Genomic DNA, 19,194 nt, shown 5'->3' with positions numbered 1-19,194 from the left:
GCCTGCCTCTGCCTCCCAAGTGCTGGGATTACAGGTGTGTGCCACCACTGCTGGCGACTTTCTTTATTCTTTTAGCATCCATCTATCATTTATCTATCTGTATGTCTATCATCTATTCATCATCTGTCATTTATCTGTGTCTATCATCTATCCACCTATCTGTCATTTATCTATCTGTATATCTGTCATCTATGCATCCGTCTATCATCCTATCCTCTATCTATCCATCATCTGTCATCTATTTATCTACCTATAATTTACCTACCCACCCAGTCATCCACCCACATATCCCTCACTCTGTTCCTCTATGCTGAGGACTGGCACAGGCCACACTCCATGTGTGGAGGGCAGAGGATGATTTGCAGGACTCGGCTCTCTCCTGCCATGTTGGTTCCAAAGAGCAGCGTCAGTTTGCTGGGCTTGGTGACAGGCACCTTCTTCATCTGTGGAGCCATCTGCCTCTCACACTCCTTTACTTTTTTTGGAGAGAAGTTGCATAGCCCAGGCTGGCCTCAAAGATGCTTTTTTCCCTGCCTAGCCTTCAGAGGGCTGGCATGGCAGTTGTGCATCACCACAAGTAGCCTAGATCATCTTGTAAAAAAAAAAAAAAAAAAGATGGAGGAAATGGAAGGGCCAGAGATTTCAGTGGCTCAGAGCTCAGTGATTAAGACTGCTAGGTGCTCTTGTAGAGGATGTATGTTTTGTTCCCAGCACCCATGTAGTGACTCACAGCTACCCATACTCTGTGCATTGCCTGGTCCTCTGCCATATCATCCTGAAGGCCCCAGGTATCTGGAGCTGAGACTGGGGTGGCACAGGCAAGGTCCCCAGGCATGCTTTCTTGCTTGTCTCTAGACTGGCTGTATGTCTGACATGTGGGTTGAATCTGGGCAAGTGTGAAATGTGCACACATATGGACACCATTGATTGGGGCAGCATGTGTGGAGGGCATGCCAGCCATGGGCCTCTCTACCAGTCAGGTTGAGCTTGCATACAGCACAGCTGGAACCAAAGTTCAAACAGCTGACCTTGGGTGGGCAAGGGTGTGTCGTCAGAGCATGGGGGACTGCAGGGACTCCTACATGAACACATTCGCTGTTTATAGAGCGATGGCTGGTGTAACAATGGTCTCTTTGTAACAATGTCTGAGTACCTACTGTGTTTCTTTGGGTTTGATCGTACTTTGTTTTGTTAGTTTGAGCCACAGGTAGTCCAGGAAGACCTTGAATTTGCTGTATAGGTGAGGATGACCTTGAACTGATCCTTTGTCTCAGCCTCCGAGTGAGTGCTGGGACTGCAGGCATTGGGGTGCCATGTTTGGTGGCTAGTCTTTGCTTTTACCTGAAGGAGTTGTACTTTCTAGCTGGCTCCACTTCAACCTACTATAAGCCGAGACTCAGGCGTGGGAGGTTGTAGGCAGCTGCGGCCAAGCCCTTCAAGCATTGCCACCATTTATCCTCTGAGCCCTAAACAGGGAGGAATGATGGAAGGGAGAGAGGAAGAAAGAACAGAAGACAGAAAATAATCAAAAAGGAAAGACAGCTGGGCGCGGTGATATATGCCTGTCATTCCAGGACTCAGAAGGGTTGTGACAAGGGAGGGTTCACAGTTGCAGGCCAGCCTAGGAGACGAAGTCTTAACAAAAGGAAAGCCTTGCACAGACATGGGCCTTTGAGCCACTGCTGAGGGTTGCAAGTCTATAGCATGCTTGAGGCAGAGGGCATAGAGGCAGGTGCGTGTCTCTGTGGGCAGGGATTTGAGGAATGGGAGCTAGAGCATGAGGAGCAGATACAGAAGGGATGGAGATCTGAGAGTGACATTGGGGTCTGAGGTAGGAGGTTCTGAGCTTACCATATGCTGAAAACACTGGAGCAAAGGGCTGGAAGTCAGAGGGTTGGGTTGGGTTCAGGCTGGGAAAGGGATATGGTTCGGGGCAGGGTGCTAGTGAAGAGGGTCTGTGCACTCAGGGACTTTTGTTCCCTCACTCATCAGAACACGCCATCTGAGCCATCACGCTTCTGCCAACGATAAGCCACGCCCACATCTGTGCGCCGCCTAGCCCATACCTTGTTTGCCCCGCCCTTCATGGCAGGACCTTCACCACTTAGGTTCTGCATATCAAACCAAGGCTCTTCCCCAACCCTCCCATTCTTGCAGTCCAGACCCGCCCCCTCATTATGATGAGCCCCGCCCAAGTCCCGATTCTTCTCCCAGCCCTGGCCCCGCCCAGACAAGTGGCTTCGGCCCTCTTCCCCTACCAGGCATATGTTCCCAGCAGTCCTGCTCTTAATTAAAAGACCTTCCCATCTTCCCTTTGCCTCACCCCTCCGCTAACCACGCCCCTCTCGGGCCAGACACTTCCCTTCATCATCCTGGGCTCCTTCCCTCCTTTAGGGGCGGCTCCAGTCCTCCTCCACTTTTCTTCTGGTCCAGCATTTATCTAACCCCAAGAATGCCCCTCAGGCCGCCTTCGCCTTCCTGGTTATGTTGGGAAGTAACATGGTTCCATTTCCCGCATAGGCCTTCCAGCCACTCTCTCCACAGCCAAGCCATGCCCCTCCCCAAATTCAGGCCCCTACCATACCTTGGAGCCAATCTTTTCTCCCACAGAATTTTCTTCCACAGGCCTCTTCCCTCCTTTCCATAGGCCCCACCCCTCTTTAGGCCATGTCCTGCTTGAATCACCTTCCTCAGACCCCTCCCTCAGAGATCCTCAGGCCATGACTTCTTCAACCCTCACCCTCACTTCAGGTCCACTCTTAGGCCATGCTTTTAATTCTCATTGCGCCCCTCCAGGGTTTTAAGGGCCACTTCTCTTCAAGGCTCCGCCCCAATCCCCGCCTATCGCTTTGGCCCCGCCCCTGATCCTTCAGGCCCCGCCCCACACTCTCTTCGGCCTTACTCGAGGCTCGTCTCCGACCCGCTCTCCTCAGGCCCCGCCCCTGATCCCAAGCCCCGCCCACCACTCGAGTCCCTCCCTCGCTCTCAGCGGCCCCGCCCGCTGCCCGGGCCCCGATCTCCCGATCAGCGCGCGGCCCCATCGCTCGGGCGCGCGGCGGAAGATGGCGGAGTCCGGTGGCAGCAGCGGCTCCAGTCAGAGCCCCGAGCGCCCGAGCAGGTGAGTCCTACGCCTCTGTTGGCCTGCACCTCTTGGCTCGGGCGGGGCCGACCCGGGACCGCCGGGGGCGTGGACGTTCCGAGTCCCTGGCTGCTAAGGTCCTGAGCTATGGCGTAGGCCTGAGGGCAGGCTGAGGCCCGGCTTCCTGGGAGCTACGAGCCCGAGGCTGAAGGGGTTCGGGGAAGGTGACGTGGGAAGCTGCACAAGGAACCTGGGGCCCGGGAGGGAGCCGAGGCGTTCCTGAAGGGAGCACTGAGACCACCTGGTTACCTCCACAGGTCCTGATGGCAGGGAACAAGAGGCCTAGGCATGTCTGGAGGGGAACACTGAGGCCAGTCACCTAGGGGCCTGGACATGTCTGGGGAGACACTGAGGCCACTGGGAGACTTCAACAGGTTCTGATTGTCAGAAAATTGTCTTGGGGCCTGGTAGGTGAACAAGGGACTTGGGCATGCCTAGAGGGGACACTGAGGCAACCTTGGGGCCCCAGCAGATCCATCATGACCAGACAGTCTCAGGGTTTGTGAGAGGTCGGGATGTATTTGTGGAGTTTGAGCACTGTGAGAGAAGATAAGGGATCTCAAGAGTATAGGGTCTTTCTTTAAGACCCCCGTCCTTCCACCCTTCATAGGGTTTAAATCCCTCTCCCCTCAGTCTAACTGACTGAATTGGAGGTCTTGCCCTCAGATATTGGGTCCACATTTGCCCCTTTGGTTAAATGAGGTCACCCTTTTTCCTGGTCAGTTCCTAAGGTGAGTTCCTTGAACTTGAGAATTTGCATAAAGATGGCAAGTCTTTTTAAATATTTATTTTATTTTGGTTTTTCAAGACAAGGGATCTTATAGCCCAGGCTGGTCTCACAGTTGCCATGTAGCTGAGGATAACATCAAACTGCTGGTCCACAACCCAAAGGATCAAGATGACAGGCATGCATCACTATTCCTGTGGTGCATGTTAGGTGAGGACTACTACTGGGTCATATGCCTGCCCTCTACCCACCCTATTTTTAAGATAGTGACTGATTGTATAGCATAGACCAACCTTGAACTCAAAAACTTTCTGTTGCAATACACTTTTGTAAATTGATCTGGAGTCTCAGGGGAAGAGCACCTGTCTTAGGGAACTCTCTTAGGGAGCACTCACACCCTCCATTTTCACACTAACCCAGAGCCAGGAACCCCTGCTCTGAGACAGCCACCACAAGGAAGAAATTCAGTCTCTAAATGGTTTGGGAATAAACAGAAGCCAAGGGCACTGGGCCTAATGATAACGGATAAAGTTGGTCCTGGGTTAGGCCCGAGGGCAGGGAAAGATCTGGTGGACCTGTGGATCTGAGTTGAGCGTTAGGACTGGAGGGAAGATGCTGATTAGGGAAGCCATGCCACCACCTAGAGGACGCACTGACCCTACCTGTTACCAGAGCAGCTGGAAACTTCAGAGTGAGGTCAGAGCAAACCAGGGACTCCATACAGGCCGTCAGCAACTGGGAGCTCTGGCAACAGAGTGAGTGGCAGCACACTGGGGCTTGACAGAGTGGTGGGCCAGGACTGAAGGTCTGGAATAGGGGTGGATCATGGAGTCATTGGGGAATGAGTGGGCAGGGTCTAGGGGCCAGATAAAGGGGGACAGCTGGCTGGGTGTGGTGGCACACACCTTTAATCCCAGCATTTGGGAGGCAGAGGCAGGCAGATTTCTGAGTTCGAGGCCAGCCTGGTCTACAGAGTCAGTTCCAGGACAGCCAGGGCTACACAGAGAAACCCTGTCTCCAAAAATCAAAAACCAACCAAACAAACAAAAAAACAAAAAGAGGGCGGGCAGCTGACCAGATCCTTAGCATACATTTTTTAAAGATGTATTTTTTTATTTGTTTATATTTCAAGACAGGTTTCTCTGGATAGCCTTGGCTGTCCTAGAACTCACTTTGTAGACATGATTGACCTCGAGCTCACACAGATCTGCCTGCCTCTACTTCCAGAGTGCTGGTGTTAAAGGTGTGTGCCAGCACACCTGGCTTAAACATTTAGTTTAAAAATGTATTCGTGAAAACAAAAAAACAAAAAAAAATGTATTCCTGAGTATCTGTGTGTCTGTGAGTATATACAATGTATCCGTGGGTGCTCTGTGTGTCTGTGAGTATATACAATGTATCTGTGGGTGCTCTGTGTGTCTATGAGTATATACAATGTATCCGTGGGTGCTCTGTGTGCCTGTGAGTATATAGAATGTATCAGTGGGTGCTCTGTGTGCCTGTGAGTATATAGAATGTATCCGTGGGTGCTCTGTGTGCCTGTGAGTATATACAATGTATCCGTGGGTGCTGTGTGTGCCTGTGAGTATATGCCATGTATCCTTCGAGACCAGAAGAATGAGCCTGATCAGGAGCTCTTGCTGGGAGCTGCCCATCATGTGTGCTGGGAACCAAACTTGGACCACCTGGAGGGACAGTGCATGGTCTTACCTGCTAATCTGGCCTCAGCCCAGGTTTTCCTTTTGTTGTTGTCTGACCATCCTCTTGCCTTTGGGAGCACTGGAATAACGGTGTGTTATCCCTAGCACACCCAGCCTACTTCTGACTTTTCATTTATTGTTTATTAATTATTTTTTGAGATTTATTTATTTTATGTTTGAGAGTGATTTGCCTGCATATATGTCTGTGCACCCTGTATGTTGTGCCTGCTGCCCTCGGAGGTTTGAAGAAGGTGTCGGAGCCCCTGGAAGTGGGGTTGTGAGCCACCATGCTGGAGCAGGGGATTGAATGTGAGTCCTCTGTAAGAGGAACTGGCACTTTGTTGAGCCATCTCTCCAGCTCCCTACCCCCCTTTTTAAAACTTATTTTTAGGTGTTTGTTTGTTTGTTTGTGTTTCGAGACTGGGTTTCTCTGTTTATTGCTGGCTGTCCTGGAGCTTTCTTGGTGGACCAGGCTGGCCTCAAATGCTCTGCCTCCGTCTGCTTCTGCTTTCCCAGTGCTGGGATTAAAGGCATGCACCACCATGCCCTGAGCTTAGATTTTATTTTTATTTCCTGTGTATGGGTGCTTTGCCTGCATGTATGTCTCCACATGTGTACAGTGCCCTGAGAGATAAGAACATTGAGCCGTCCCTCCAGCTCCGGCGCTTGTACGCTTTACACCTTGCATGGTGGTCCACAAGCCTTAGCAGGGTAGATAGATGTCCCATTGGGGCTGAGCATTCAGAGTCTCTTTTTCTCAGTACCTTGACAAGTTATGGGTCTGCAGTCACTGCCGTCTACTGTGGAGAGTAGCTCCTTTAGCCAGAGCTGGCAGCTGCCCTCGTCTGCAGGCACAAACGGTTCTGCAGCAGGTAGTTTGACTGGTCCATCAGGTACATTTAACAGAACCACAGCAGTGCTTCTCACCCACATCTATGACCTCTCCAGACACAGGCTTTAGACTGAGATCCCAGTTGTAGAAGTGTCCAGTCAGACAGTGGCTGGTTGTGCCCATAGCAGCCAGACCACTACTGCCCCAGTGACTATGTCCTGCTGTTAGACATGTAGTCACAGCTAAAGCTGTTGATGGCAGTTCTCCTAGCTCTTCAGGCCTGGCAGCAAGTGCCTTTACCTACTGAGCCATCTCTTGGCATGCATTTATGTGTGTGTGTATGTGTGTGTGTGTGTGTGTGTGTGTGTGTGTAGTATGCATGTGCGTGCCAATGTCAGGTCATTGTCAAGTACCTTCTATTTCCCTCCTCCTCCTTCCTCCCTTTGGCAGTTGTCTAGAGAGGTTTTGTCTGTCTGTCTGTCCTTGTTTGTTTGTTTTTTTCTGACACGGTCTGTCCCTGAGCCCATGCTTGCCATTTGGTAATGGAACCAGTCTTCTGTCCCAGGTGCTGAGGTGACAAGCATGCACCTTTGTGTCTCATTGGGTATTCGGTAATGGAACCCGTCTTCTCTCCCCGGTGCCGAGGTGACAAGCATGTACCTTTGTGTCTGGTTGGGCTTTTGTTGTTGTTTTTAAATATGGGCACCGGCTATCCAGACTTTTCTGCGTGGCAGGCACTTTTCTGATTGAGCCTTCTCCTTGGGTTTTTACTCTGGTTCTTTTTGAGACAGGGTCAGAGCGCAGGCTGCTCTAACACTTGATGTGCAGTTGAGGCTGGCCTCGAGCCCTGTAGCTCCCTGCCTCTTCCTTTGTGGGATTGGGATGACAGGTGTGTGCCACCAACCCTGGCTGGGTTTTTAATTTTTTGAAGTAAAACTTGTGTAACATAAAATCTATCAGTGGGTAATTCTGTGGCATTTAGCATATCCACAGACACATACTTGAGTTTGTATACTCCATACGGCCCTGTCCCCTGTCCTTCTGGTAGCCCCTGCTTCCTGCCTGTGGAGTCACCTGGTCTGGACTGTATGTATTGATGAGATTGTGTGAGATGGCAGAATCCCTGCCCTCTACTGTCCTTTTTCCCTCCTCTCCCGTCCCCTCCTCTCCCTCCTCTCCCTCCCCTCCCTCCCCTCCCCTGCCTTCCCCTCCACTTCCTCCTTTTCCTTCCCTTCCTCTATCCTTCCACCATTTCTCTTGATAGACTCTTACTATGTAGCCCAGGCTAGTTTAGAATCTGTTAGCTTTTGTCTCTAGTCTTTTTTTTTTTTTTTTGGTTTTTCGAGACAGGGTTTCTCTGTATAGCCCTGGCTGTCCTGGAACTCACTCTGTAGACCAGGCTGGCCTCGAACTCAGAAATCCGCCTGCCTCTGCCTCCCAAGTGCTGGGATTAAAGGCGTGGCCACCACCGCCTGACTTGTTTTGTTTTGTTTGACACAGGGTTTCTCTATGTCCTGGCTGTACTGGAACTCACACCATAGCTGGGCTTAAAGATATGTGCTACCACAGCTAGAACACCTCACCCATTGTAAAATGTCACTTCCTCAGTCTGGCTCCTCTCAGCTTGCTTTCTGTTTCAAGGTGTATCTATATTGTAGCATACATCAGTGTTTCATCCCTTTTCATGATCAAATAATACCCCACTACGAGGCTAATTATCACTATTGTCATAACCTGCTGGATAACTTGGCTCGTTTTTGTGTTGATGGTTATTGTTTGTAACAGTTTCTCAGCCGAGGGGGCACTATCCGACATCTGTAATTTTAGCATTTAGGAAGACTGCGTGCTTCAAGTTTGAGGCCAGCTGGTGCTACAGAGTGAGTTCCGGGCTTGCTGAGTGAGACACAGACGGGAAGGGAAGGGAGGAGATGCAGTGGGGATATCCCTGACGGGGCTGCCGAGTGGCAGAGGGCACACCTTCCATACTCAGTAGCAAGGACAAAGCCAAAAACAAACTAAAGTGAGCTAAAACGGAGTCTGGAAATGTATAAGCAGAGTGGTTTGTCTGGTTGTGCTCTGTAAGAGCTGGGGGACAGTGTCTGCTCTGGCTCTGGTGGGGCTGACCGACAGTGTCCACCCACAGCATTACAGAAGGCCAGGCAGGATAGCCGTATTGACACTGTGCCAGACTGTGTCTGATACACATTCCTGCTCAGAAGCCCTCCTGGCAGGGAAACTTCATTGAGAGGCCACTGGTCTCGGTGAGAACAGTCCACACCCTGCCCCCTGCTGTGGCTTGAGGACTCAGTGGAACTTGTCCTCTGTGATGTAGGCCAGTAGGGCTGTGTGGAGTGATGCGGCTATGCACAGTAGTGGGGCTCTGTGGTACCTAGTGATGCCGTATTCACTGCCTGGTGTGCTTTGATGATTGTCCTCTCTCAAAGGGCCTGTGGGTAGCCAGTGCCTGCCCTGAGCTACTGTCCTAGGAGCCTGGCATGCAGAGTGTATCTCATTGCTCCAACTTACAGCCTGGCACATCACTTCATGGGGTCAGGTCTTTCTGGGGAGACAGTGAAGTTCCCAGGAGCAGGGACACTGTCCTTGACTGTGTCACCATCTCTGGAACCTGTCAGGCCATGCCCTCATCTACCCCGGAAGACTGGCCATGTTGGGGGTAACATCTGTGTTCCCCACCATGTTATGTTGACACAGCTCAGGCCCACGCTGCCTACACTGTCCCTTCCATTATGTAACTTGTTTGTTCTGACTTCTCTCCCGACTACGGGAGAAGAAAAAGCCTGGCTTCCCTTCCCTCATCTCTTGGGAGCAACAAACCCCGTTGCCTAGTGGAGCCTGTCATAACGTCTGAGCTGAATGAAGCTCAATAGACAGTGTGGCCACCAGGCTGGTGGCAGGCAGAAAGGAAGGGGGCCAGAGCCTGGCCCAGGGAACAAAGAGCATTTGCTTTGAGAGACTCCCTCCCAGGCTAAGCCTGGGCCAGCTTCTCCTTGAGAGAGCTGAGGTCTTAGCCACTAGGACTGTGAAGGTAAGGGTGTCAGGTGACCATGAGATCTGCCATCTCCACTTGGCCCCTGGCCTCATTTGGAGGACAGGGACATGGGAAGTTGTAGCCAAAGGATTGTCATGGTACAGCTTGACTCAGCGAGCTGGGTTTGTCTAATTATTCCCTTGATTTTCTCTGCCCAGGCCAGGCCAGGGCTTTTAAGGAGTTTGGCTATTCTCAACGCCCAGAAGACTCTGGAGTCACTGTGACCCCTGCAGAGGGAGGGCAGGCAAGACATTGCCACTTGAAAAGTCAGCACCCTTAGCCCCTTGGGGTCATGTAGACATGGAAGGGCTGGGGTGGTGTCTGAACATGGGCCATGCTGCCCATCCTGCAGTCCTGCCTGCTTCTTCATGGGGCTCACTGGGCTGTCACTTGCCACACTGTAGTAGGAGGTACTAAGAGTGAGGAGCACCTGGGAGCACAGCCGCACTTGGTATAGGCGTGGGGGTGAGAGGGCGCACAACTGGGCTATATGAGCGCTGGCTCTGGGAGCACGTTTCACAGTGTCCTCTGGGGTGCAGGTGAGCGCTGGCTCTGGGAGCACGTTTCACAGTGTCCTGTGGGGTGCAGGTGAGCGCTGGCTCTGGGAGCACGTTTCACAGTGTNCTGTGGGGTGCAGGTGAGTGCCTGAGCTGGGAGCACATTTCATAGTGTCCTGTGGGGTGCAGGTGAGCGCTGGCTCTGGGAGCACGTTTCACAGTGTCCTGTGGGGTGCAGGTGAGTGCCTGAGCCCTGGTTGGCCTCTGTGGTTAACACAGGGATTCTGAGAACCAGGGTAGGAGTCTGTGCTGCAGCCATGGCCATGCAGGACACATGCAGGGGACTGACTGGCTTGCAGCTGGACTGTGGCAGCCTGGTAGCTTTGAGCTCCAGAGACAAGCTCATTGTCATTGGCATGGTTGCTGAGAAGAAAGGTTTTGGGTGTTTTGTTTTTTTTGAAAGAGGGTCTCACTATGTAGTCTTGTCTGTTCTTGTCTCACTATGTAGTCTTGCTAAGTACATGAGGCTGGCCTTGAACTCAGAGATCCACCTGCCTCTGCCTCCTCTGTGCTGGGATTAAGGCTCAATGAGTGACCTGAGAAAGGTTTTATTAGTGGGGCCAGTGCCCTGTTACCTGGCAATTTTCTGCCCCCTTCCAAACCTTGGTCATCCCCCACCTCCCCACACCCAAGTCCAAGGATGGAGGTGACCATGGAATGAGGTGGCTGAGGGGCATCTGAGGGCCATGGGGCCCAGAGGAGGTGGACACTCCAGTCTTAGCACTCCTGGCTTTTCAGTTCGGTTGACACCATCCTTGTGATGGTGTCTGGCCTCTCATGTGCTTGTAGACCAGGTGTGGGCAGAGGAGAGTAAGGGAGGCAGTCAGAGCAGGGTCCACTCACCCTGCTGTTTGAAGGCCTCTGGACCTGGGACAGAGTGGGCTTGGAGCCAAGGGCGTGTGGTACTTGTGCTCTGATGCACTGAGCAGGGTGGGGGATCATAGGCTCTTGGGTTTCTGCCCAGCTAGGGGCTGGGAGATGGAGATGTGTTATCTGTCAGGGTGTGTGGAAGGGTGAGACGCTCTGGCCTGGAGTAGCTGTGCTGTGCTGTCTGCAAGTAACTCATGGATAGAGGTGGCATGGGGCCTGGGTCACAATCTCATGTCTTCCAGAAAGGCCTCTGGGGCCCTCTTTACTCAGTGAACCTGGGGGAGACCTGTCTTTCATCCCTAAGACTGTCATTCCATTCAAAAGAAGTGCGCAGCCAGGCAAGGCAAATTGCCAGCCAGTTCACTACTGCGCCCAAGCTCTTGGCCTGACATTGTCTCCAACTTGAACCATAAAGACCTTCCTAAGATTACACAGCTGCCTGACACCTGCCAGGCCTCCCAGCATCTCATATCTTGCCCTTAGCTGATGATGGGCCTATGCATCCCCAGACTGTCCAGTCGCATCTTATGTCCTCTAAGGCATGTGAGCCTGAGGGTAGGACCTTGGCAGCCAGTGTGAATACTGAGCAGCTGTCTGGAAGATACACTGCCCTCCATGCCAGTGGGTCAAAGGCCACCATCCTTTATTTGGGGACAGAGTCTAGGAGGTCGGTAGAAAGAGCAGCCCCACACAACCTTCCCTTAGCTGGAAGTGGAGGCAGCTGAGCTGTTCAGCTGTCTGCAGTGGAGGTGGGGGCCATGGGGTCCCCAGGCGATGGACCCCCCTTTGCTCTGGTAGCCGCTGTGCAGCTGTTCTGACTGGCTCTCTTAACACTTGTTAACCCCAGTCTGGCCCTTCCCATGCAGCCTTTCCCAGCAGCACTCCCCGCATCCTGTGCTGCTCCTCACGGGGACTGGGTGGACACTCGGCTCCATCCACAGCGAGGATCCACTGTGCCCAGGAACAGTAGGAGGCTCAGCATCTCCTGCTTCAGGGATTGAGCTCTCAGCCTGTTTTTAAAGGGCCTGGGGCGGACACTCAAGGATTGAGGCTGAAGATGTTTTTTGACACCACAGCCATGAAATTCCACAGGGGTCAAAGCCAGGAACCGGGCGGGGCGTCTGGGCTGGATATCCGGAGCCTGCTCTCCACGGGACGGGAGAATTCAAGCTCAGCTTGAAAGCAGAGAGCGAGAGTGGAGACATGGGATCTCCCGGAATCTTCCGCTGCCCGGATGGTTGGAGCTGGGCTGGGTGGAGTAGCTGCCAGGTGACAGGCGCCTAGAGAGCCATTGAGGTTCCCAAGCAGCTCCTCCACCCCCCTCAGCTGCTCTGTGTGCTGCACTGGGGAAGCTGCAGGCCACACCCTACCTCCTGCCTATATCCCTCTAAAGGTGCCAGTGGTCTCCTATTGTGTGTGGCGGGACACATGGGTGCGCACGCGCGTGTGCGCGCGCACACACACACACACACACAGACGCCCCTGCTCACAGGAATCACTGCATAGGTTCCGCCACCCCTTTCCCATCAGCCTTTGTCACTTTGGTGGGGTGTGGGTCAGTGCCGGCAGCTTGCTGACCTTTCTGGGGCTTCTTAGTGGCCAGAGTAGAGCCAGCTGCCCTGGCATAGCTACTTCCCACTCACCATCAGCCTGGCCTCCTCACCCTGGCCACCTAAGCAGCTCAGCAGGCACACACAGGCAGCTGCCTCCGGGGTGGTTAGGGGAGATGGAAGCTTCTGTGGAGGCTTGAGAGCGCTGGGAAGCTGGCTACTGCCCTCAGTCAGCAGCTCACAGGAAGCTGGAGACATGGCTCAGAGGCCAGGACACTATCTGTATAAGCCCGAAGACGAGTTTAGTCCCAGCCATGGAGGCTCCAGGCATGGTGGTGAGTGCGGCCTTCAACTCAGCACTGCACAGACAAGAAGACACTGCTGCTGGCTGGCTACCACCCTAGCTCCAGGAGTCTCAAAGGAGTGCGCTGGAGACTGATGGAGCAGGACACTGATGTCTGAGTGCTGGGCCGGGTTTGACTATGTGACCGGGCTCTGTCAAGGCAACCAGCCTGATCAGCGAGAAGGGTCTGTGATTAGCAGCCCTTGCCATCCTGCCCATCTATGCAGTGATTCCTGTGAGCAGGGGCGTGTGTGTGTGTGTGTGTGTGTGTGTGTGTGTGTGTGCGCGCGCGCGCGTGCGTGCGTGCATGTGTCCTGGATCCAGATGAACACATGCGTGCCATGGCACATGCATGTGCATAGGCACGCATGGAGACATCGCAGAGAATCTGTTCCCTTTCCCTAGCCGCTGCCCACTTCCTGGTCTAGACTTGCATAGCCCTCCAGCCTTGCAACTCCACAGGGGAAAGAGCTTCCATCTGGAGCTAAGAAGTCTTAGGGGATGCAAAGCAGTGGTGGCTCACACCTTTAATTCCAGCACTCAGGCAGAGGCAGGTGCATCTCTGTGAGCCTGATCCATAGAGCAAGTTCCAGGGCAACAAGAGCTACACAGCGAAACCCTGTCATGAAAAAAAAAAAAAAAAAAAAAAAAAAGTCCAGAGAAGGTTCTGATTGGTTCAGGTGGGCAACCCTCTCACTAGTCACAGTGCCAGGGCTCCAGGAGGGAGAGGTAGTCTACTTGATCCTCAATGCATGGCCAGAGAGGAGAAGAGCTAGGGTCCACACCCCAGGAACATATGTGTAAGGGTGGGTTAGACACCTGTAAAATGAGCTGTGCTACAGGGTTGTGGCCAGAGGTCCTGGGTTGAGATGCCAGACTGCTTTTGTCCCGAAGTTCTGGGATTCTGCAGGTTGGGATGGCCTGGGTATCCTCACATGGACTCTGTGCCCCATCTGTGCTTCTGAGGACGGGTGGCTCTTGGGTAGGTCTTATCCTGTGTGAGGCCTAGTGAGGGCTAAGGCTCATCAGCAGGAGAGAGCTCCAAGGTCTGGCCTCACGGGGCTGGGACGAGGACTACAGCAGACAGTGGGGGTCAGCACAGGGACACACATGGGAGACACTGCCAAAACACTCGTGTACCTGTCCTCTTATCCGTCTTTCCGCCCATCCCTCCTACTCATCTACCTTGTCACCAACTGTCCAGGTCGCTAATGTGGCAAGGCTCCTTCACTGTGGGGGTGGACATCGGGATGTGGCAGGAGAAAGAACCCTTCTGGCTGGCCTCCCAGAGCTCCTATTTCAGCCATGGGGAGGCAGACTAGGAGCAGAAGAATGAAGTTCTGAATGGAACAGGCAGCAAGGAATGGAGCCAGGCAGGGACCTGGCAGCCAAGCCCTTCCCTCGTCTGCAGGGACCTCCATACCTATTGAAGGGAATGGGGTGCCTAGTGGGGTCCTCTGAGATACAGTTTGGATGTTTTGTTGCCCCCTCCAGCTCCTGAGCCCCACACCACAACTCAGCTGGGCTTTGGAGAGGCTCCAACCCTGGAGCCTGGGTCTTCCCAGCCATGTCTCAGTGATGTCCTGACCTCGTGTCTGGGGCTGAGGGGAGCAAGTGCTTGAATTGGTAAGGAACTCTCTTCCTTGCTGTGTGGTCTTCGGAAAGAGAGGCTCTGTGTCTTAGAGTGTTTCCTCAGCATTCTTGGGCCACTGGTGAGCCTCAGTCATGTGTGTACACACCCCACTCACACCCTGCAGAGTGTATCCCTACGGTGACACCTGGCTGTTCTTCAACTGAGTCCAGATGACACGAGCTGTGGACAGAGGACTTAACACTGCTCAGGAAACTGGCACGTTGATACCCCATATCCTCCTGGGGCCTCTGTAGAGCATGGCCCGCCCTTTGCTGTTCCTAACAAGTGGTGGCAGTTGGGCAAGTGCAGGGCTTGGCATTGGCCATGAGTCTTTATGCTCACAGTGGATGACCAGATCCTTGATGGGCTCTGGTTGGAGGGTGGCAGGTTCATGACCTGCCAGAAATGGGCATACAGAGCAGCCTGCTTCCTAGCCCTCTAGCCCTCCATTCTTAGATCTCAGCTTGCAAACTAATGCTTTCCAATTGTTCCCTGCCTCCCCCATTTCCAGGGAGACAGTGGGCAGGGCTTCTGGGCTCACCTTTGACCTGTACTTGGGAACAACATCCCTTACCTCCCAGGAGTCCTTGAGGGATCTGGTGCTGGTTCCTTCAAGGAGGGCCTCCTAGTCCAGTGTGACACAGGCAGCCTCTTTGTCACCACCACTCCGCTGTCCCACTGCCCCTCAGGCTGTCTTCAGGTGTGGCCTTAGAGGAGAAGCTGCTTGCTGAGCCCAGCACCAGCAGAGGCCAGTCTTTTAAGTGGCCAAGGTTGAGCCCCAAGGCTGGCCTCATCCTAGGCTAACACTGCCTCAGACCTGTGGCCCACCTCCAGCAATGCGTGTCTCATGGCTTCTCCCTTGCTGCCAGTGGTTTGGGGACCTTAAGTGGTCTCTGGGTTTCTGCTTGCCCCTCCCAAATTCTGGCTTTCTTTTGCCACATGCCAGCCTGGAGCAAGCCTATAGCAGGTACCTTGCTGTTCCCCCTGATATTAGAGATGAACCCCAAAAGAGAGGGCTGCCACTGTAGAACAGGCTGTGGGCCAGGAGCCATGGAGCATCCCAGGAGAGGGCTTGCTGACGTGAGTGAGCGTGGGGGCTGCTGGCTTGCATGTCTCTGGCAGGCGTAAAGTGCCAGAGCACAGTGAGTTGATCTGTAGCTGGAGTGCTGTGCCCAGAGCTGGGAAACACTGGGTAACTATGACAACAGGACAGGGGTGGGTGTGTCCTGGACCCCAGAGCTCTACACCCTCTGCCTTGTTAGTTGGAGCCAGAGCCCCTGGGATGTTGCTGGGAACAGAGTGCTGTACCGACAGGAAGATGAGGTACTCAAGGCTAGGAGGGGTCCCTGTGCCTCAGTTTCTCCATTTTAAAAGAAAGACATTTGCTAGCTCATAGGGGAGCTGCAGGGTCCTGGAGAACAGTCTGAAGACGGTCAGGGAGGTGGTCCTAGCATGGCTGAGGGCCCTGAGATGAAGTCCTGGGCCACCATGCTCCTGACTGGGCTCCCCACATTTAAGGTCTCTGACACCACATCTGTTGACACTCTACCGCCTTGCCACCCAGGTCTCTGTATGATCCCTGCTCATCCAGGTTCTCTGGGAATGGTCTTGGAGATGTTCCAGGGCCCTGTTGCTGATCTGAGGTAGCCAACCTGATATTGTACTGTTCCCTGAGGCTTTGTCCCCCACCTGCATGTTTGGGGGACCAAGGGTGAGGCAGCAGTACAGCCAGGGTGTGAGCCAGCCAGCTGTGCCGTGCTTCAGCAAACCACATGGACAATAAAAGTGAAATTGGCTTTGAAAGTAGAAGTGGCTAGGCTGGGGGAGCAGGGACCGGCGTCAGAACAGGGTGTGCGAGGCTGCGAGCTGTACTCTTCGTGGGGGTGGGAACGGATTTTACTAAACCCCAAAGAAATGTTTCCATGAAATTCCTTCTTGTTCTTGCCTGTTTTTTCAACGTTCTGAGAAGAATGGTTCTGGGGTTTGGAAAGCCAAAGCCGGCCTTGCGGACAAGGCCAGCGGGTGGGTGGGGGCCAGGGCCATGTCTCCTGCCAGCTCCACGAGGCTCTGGTCACTAGGGTCGCCTGCCACAGCTGGTGTGGCTGAGCTTGTGAGCCTTTTCTCTAGTTGCCTAATCTGACATTATGTCCCTAGTACAGGATTGGAGGTAAAAACCCTTGTAGGGTGGGGGCTGGGAACTCAATTAGCAGTCCCCACACCTGGGTCTCCAAACAGGTGGTCCCATCAGGGCCATGCACCCACATAGGGCTTCACACATTTTGATGTCCTGATATATGCCTGGGTCCCTTGGGCAGTACAGGGGGAATCATGGAGGGAGAATGGCAGGATGGCTGGGCCTGGGCCAGGCCTGAGATGGAATGTGAGGCTGAGGGCACAGCCAGGGTGTGTGGTGAGTGGCCTCTGGAGACTGTCCGGTTCGGGGCTGCTGACGCACTGACTGATGACTCACGGGCCGGCCACCATGACTCGAGTGGCTGTCTGGAGATTCGGACTGGCTCAGGGGGCCCCACCATGTGGCCGCCCACTGTCTAGAACTGTTCTGAGTAATGGGTCCTCCTGCCGCCCAGTGCTGGTCCTGGTGTTGGCAAAGGTGACCTTAGTCATAGCCCTGTCTGAATTGTACTCCTCTGAACTATGGGGGCTTGGAGTTCTCCAGGGTGGCTTAGCCAAGGTGTATAGATTGACGGCAGAGGCTCCTCCTCAGCCAGAAGGGACAGAGTGGCCATGTCAAAGACTTGCTAATGCCTAGGGAACAGGAACTCAGCCCAGGCCACCAGCTGCAGAGATCAGAAGCCCAGAGGTGCCCTGGCCATGTGTGCTGCCTCTGCCTTCCAGGCCCATACTGCCTGTTTCCTTTGTGGGTCCTAAGCTCTGGTCACCTCTCGGGGTAAATTAATTACATTTGTTTACTTATCCTGCCCGTGTGTGTGTGTGTGTGTGTGTGTGTGTGTGTGTGTGTGCATACATGTGGTATGGTGTGCTTGTAGAAGTCATAGGACAACCTGTGGGCATCTTCTCTCTCCTTCCATGTGGGCCCTAGGGATCGTCAGCTTTGTGGCGTTGTTGGCAAGTGCTTTTACTCCTGGAACCATATCAGCTCTGGGACCCTCACCTTTTTTTCCCCAAACAATGTGACAGCAGAGGCCTCGGGGAGACAGGACACTTAGGTCCTTCTTTCCTGTGGCAGTGCCCTCCCAGGCTGTCCTCCCTAGTGAGAATTTGGCCTGGCTCCCACCAACTGGGCTTCTGAAAATGTTACAATGGCCGCATATGACAGAGACTTGTGTTCTCAGACAAGCAAACACAGATAGACAGTATTTGAAATAAAATGGACACACACACACACACACACACACACACACAGGTTTTCATTTTTAAAAAAAAGCCTTTAATTCTTTGGTAATTTCATGCATGCTATGATCATATACACTCTCAACTTCCCTACGCACTGCTTCATGTTTGTATCCTCTCCTTTGTGTGTGTGAATGCATGCGTGCCATGGAGTCCAGTTGATGCTGCCTGCTGGAATGCTGGCTGAGCCTGGTGGCTTGCTCTTGTCCTTGTGCAGAGAAGTTCCTGAGTGCAGTCGCATGCCATATGCCGAGAGCAGCATGCCACAGCCCTCCTCCCATCCTCCAGCACTTACATTCTTTCTGTCCCCTTCCACCCACAGTGTCCCCCACGCCTAGAGGGTGGGTGGGGTGTCGTCGTCCTTTACAGGGCTGAGCACTTAGTCATTTATTCTGAGCACTTTGACCAAGTCTGTGTTAGTTGCTGTCCAGTTTTTATGGCCGTGGCTGAGCAGTGCTAATCCCAGAAGCATCTTGGAAGTATCTTGAGGTCAGTTTGACAGCATGTGCGTTTCACAGGACAGAGGCAGCAGCGTCCTCCCACCCCACAGGGCCATGGGCTACTGGCTAGGTTTAGAGTGCCAGCATGGGTGCCCTCCCAGGAGCCAGCACCGGATCAATCAGAGCAGTTGCTCACCCCTGTGACCTCATGCAGCTACTGCACTGCTGACCCACATCTTGCTGGCAGGTCAGTGTAGTACAGGATCCAGCCTGGCAGTGTCACTGTCCCATGTGGCACTTTGGGCACTGGGAAGGCTGAGCAGCACTGATCTTTGTTGTCACTCCTCACCCAATGCTCTATGACAGCCACACGTTGCATGCAGCTCACACTAGGTGTTGTGTCATCTGGAGATGACAGGAAGTGGGGAAGAGTGGGGCAAGTTGCACATAGGCGTTATGATGCAGGGAGCTAAGTCCCTATGGGTTTTGTTGCCTGTGGGTCCCAGGTTCTGTTCCTCACAGATTCCAGGTGATGGCTGTTTGCAGGTGGGAAGGTTGAGCTTGTCCACGCTGAGGTGGTGCCCCTGCTGGCAGTGAGCTTTCTCTCTGCTGCTTCTTAGGGGCTCTGCTTCCTTTCCTGGTAACTCTCAGATCCCAGCATCTACATCATTCTTCATTTACTCATTTGTTTGCTAATTAGTATATGCATGTTTTGCCTGCTTGCATGTCTGTGCCACATGTGTGTAGTGCCTGTGGAGTCCAGCAGGGGGTGTCAGATTCCCTGGATCTGGAGTTATAGATGGATGTGAGCTGCCATGTGGTGCTGGGAACTGAAACTAGGTCATTTGCACAAAGGGCCAGTGCTTGTTTGTTTGTTTGTTTGTTTTTTTGTTTGTTTGTTTTTTCAAGACAGGGTTTCTCTGTATAGCCCTGGCTGTCCTGGAACTCACTCTGTAGACCAGGCTGGCCTCAAACTCAGAAA

General features: G+C 53.3%; 1 protein-coding gene across 4 annotated transcripts in view; it reads left to right on the top strand.

Moving 5' to 3' along the window:
* Positions 1 to 3,020: 3,020 nt before the first annotated feature.
* The window catches only part of Klhl26 (kelch like family member 26), a 24,873-nt gene continuing 8,699 nt past the window's right edge, over positions 3,021 to 19,194 (top strand). For 2 of the 4 annotated variants that reach the window (XM_029532201.1, XM_021219322.2), the window contains exon 1: positions 3,021 to 3,118. In XM_029532201.1, the coding sequence (XP_029388061.1) occupies positions 3,063 to 3,118 (56 nt within the window). In that variant the 5' untranslated portion in view covers positions 3,021 to 3,062. Of the gene's footprint in view, positions 3,119 to 3,396; positions 3,547 to 3,947; positions 4,077 to 19,194 lie in introns of all 4 variants that reach the window. The other 2 variants (XM_029532197.1, XM_029532198.1) reach the window with 2 other exon arrangements.

Source organism: Mus pahari, chromosome 19 (assembly GCF_900095145.1).
Source record: "Mus pahari chromosome 19, PAHARI_EIJ_v1.1, whole genome shotgun sequence".
Lineage (NCBI taxonomy): Eukaryota > Metazoa > Chordata > Mammalia > Rodentia > Muridae > Mus > Mus pahari.
This window is presented reverse-complemented; position numbering and strand designations above follow the sequence as displayed.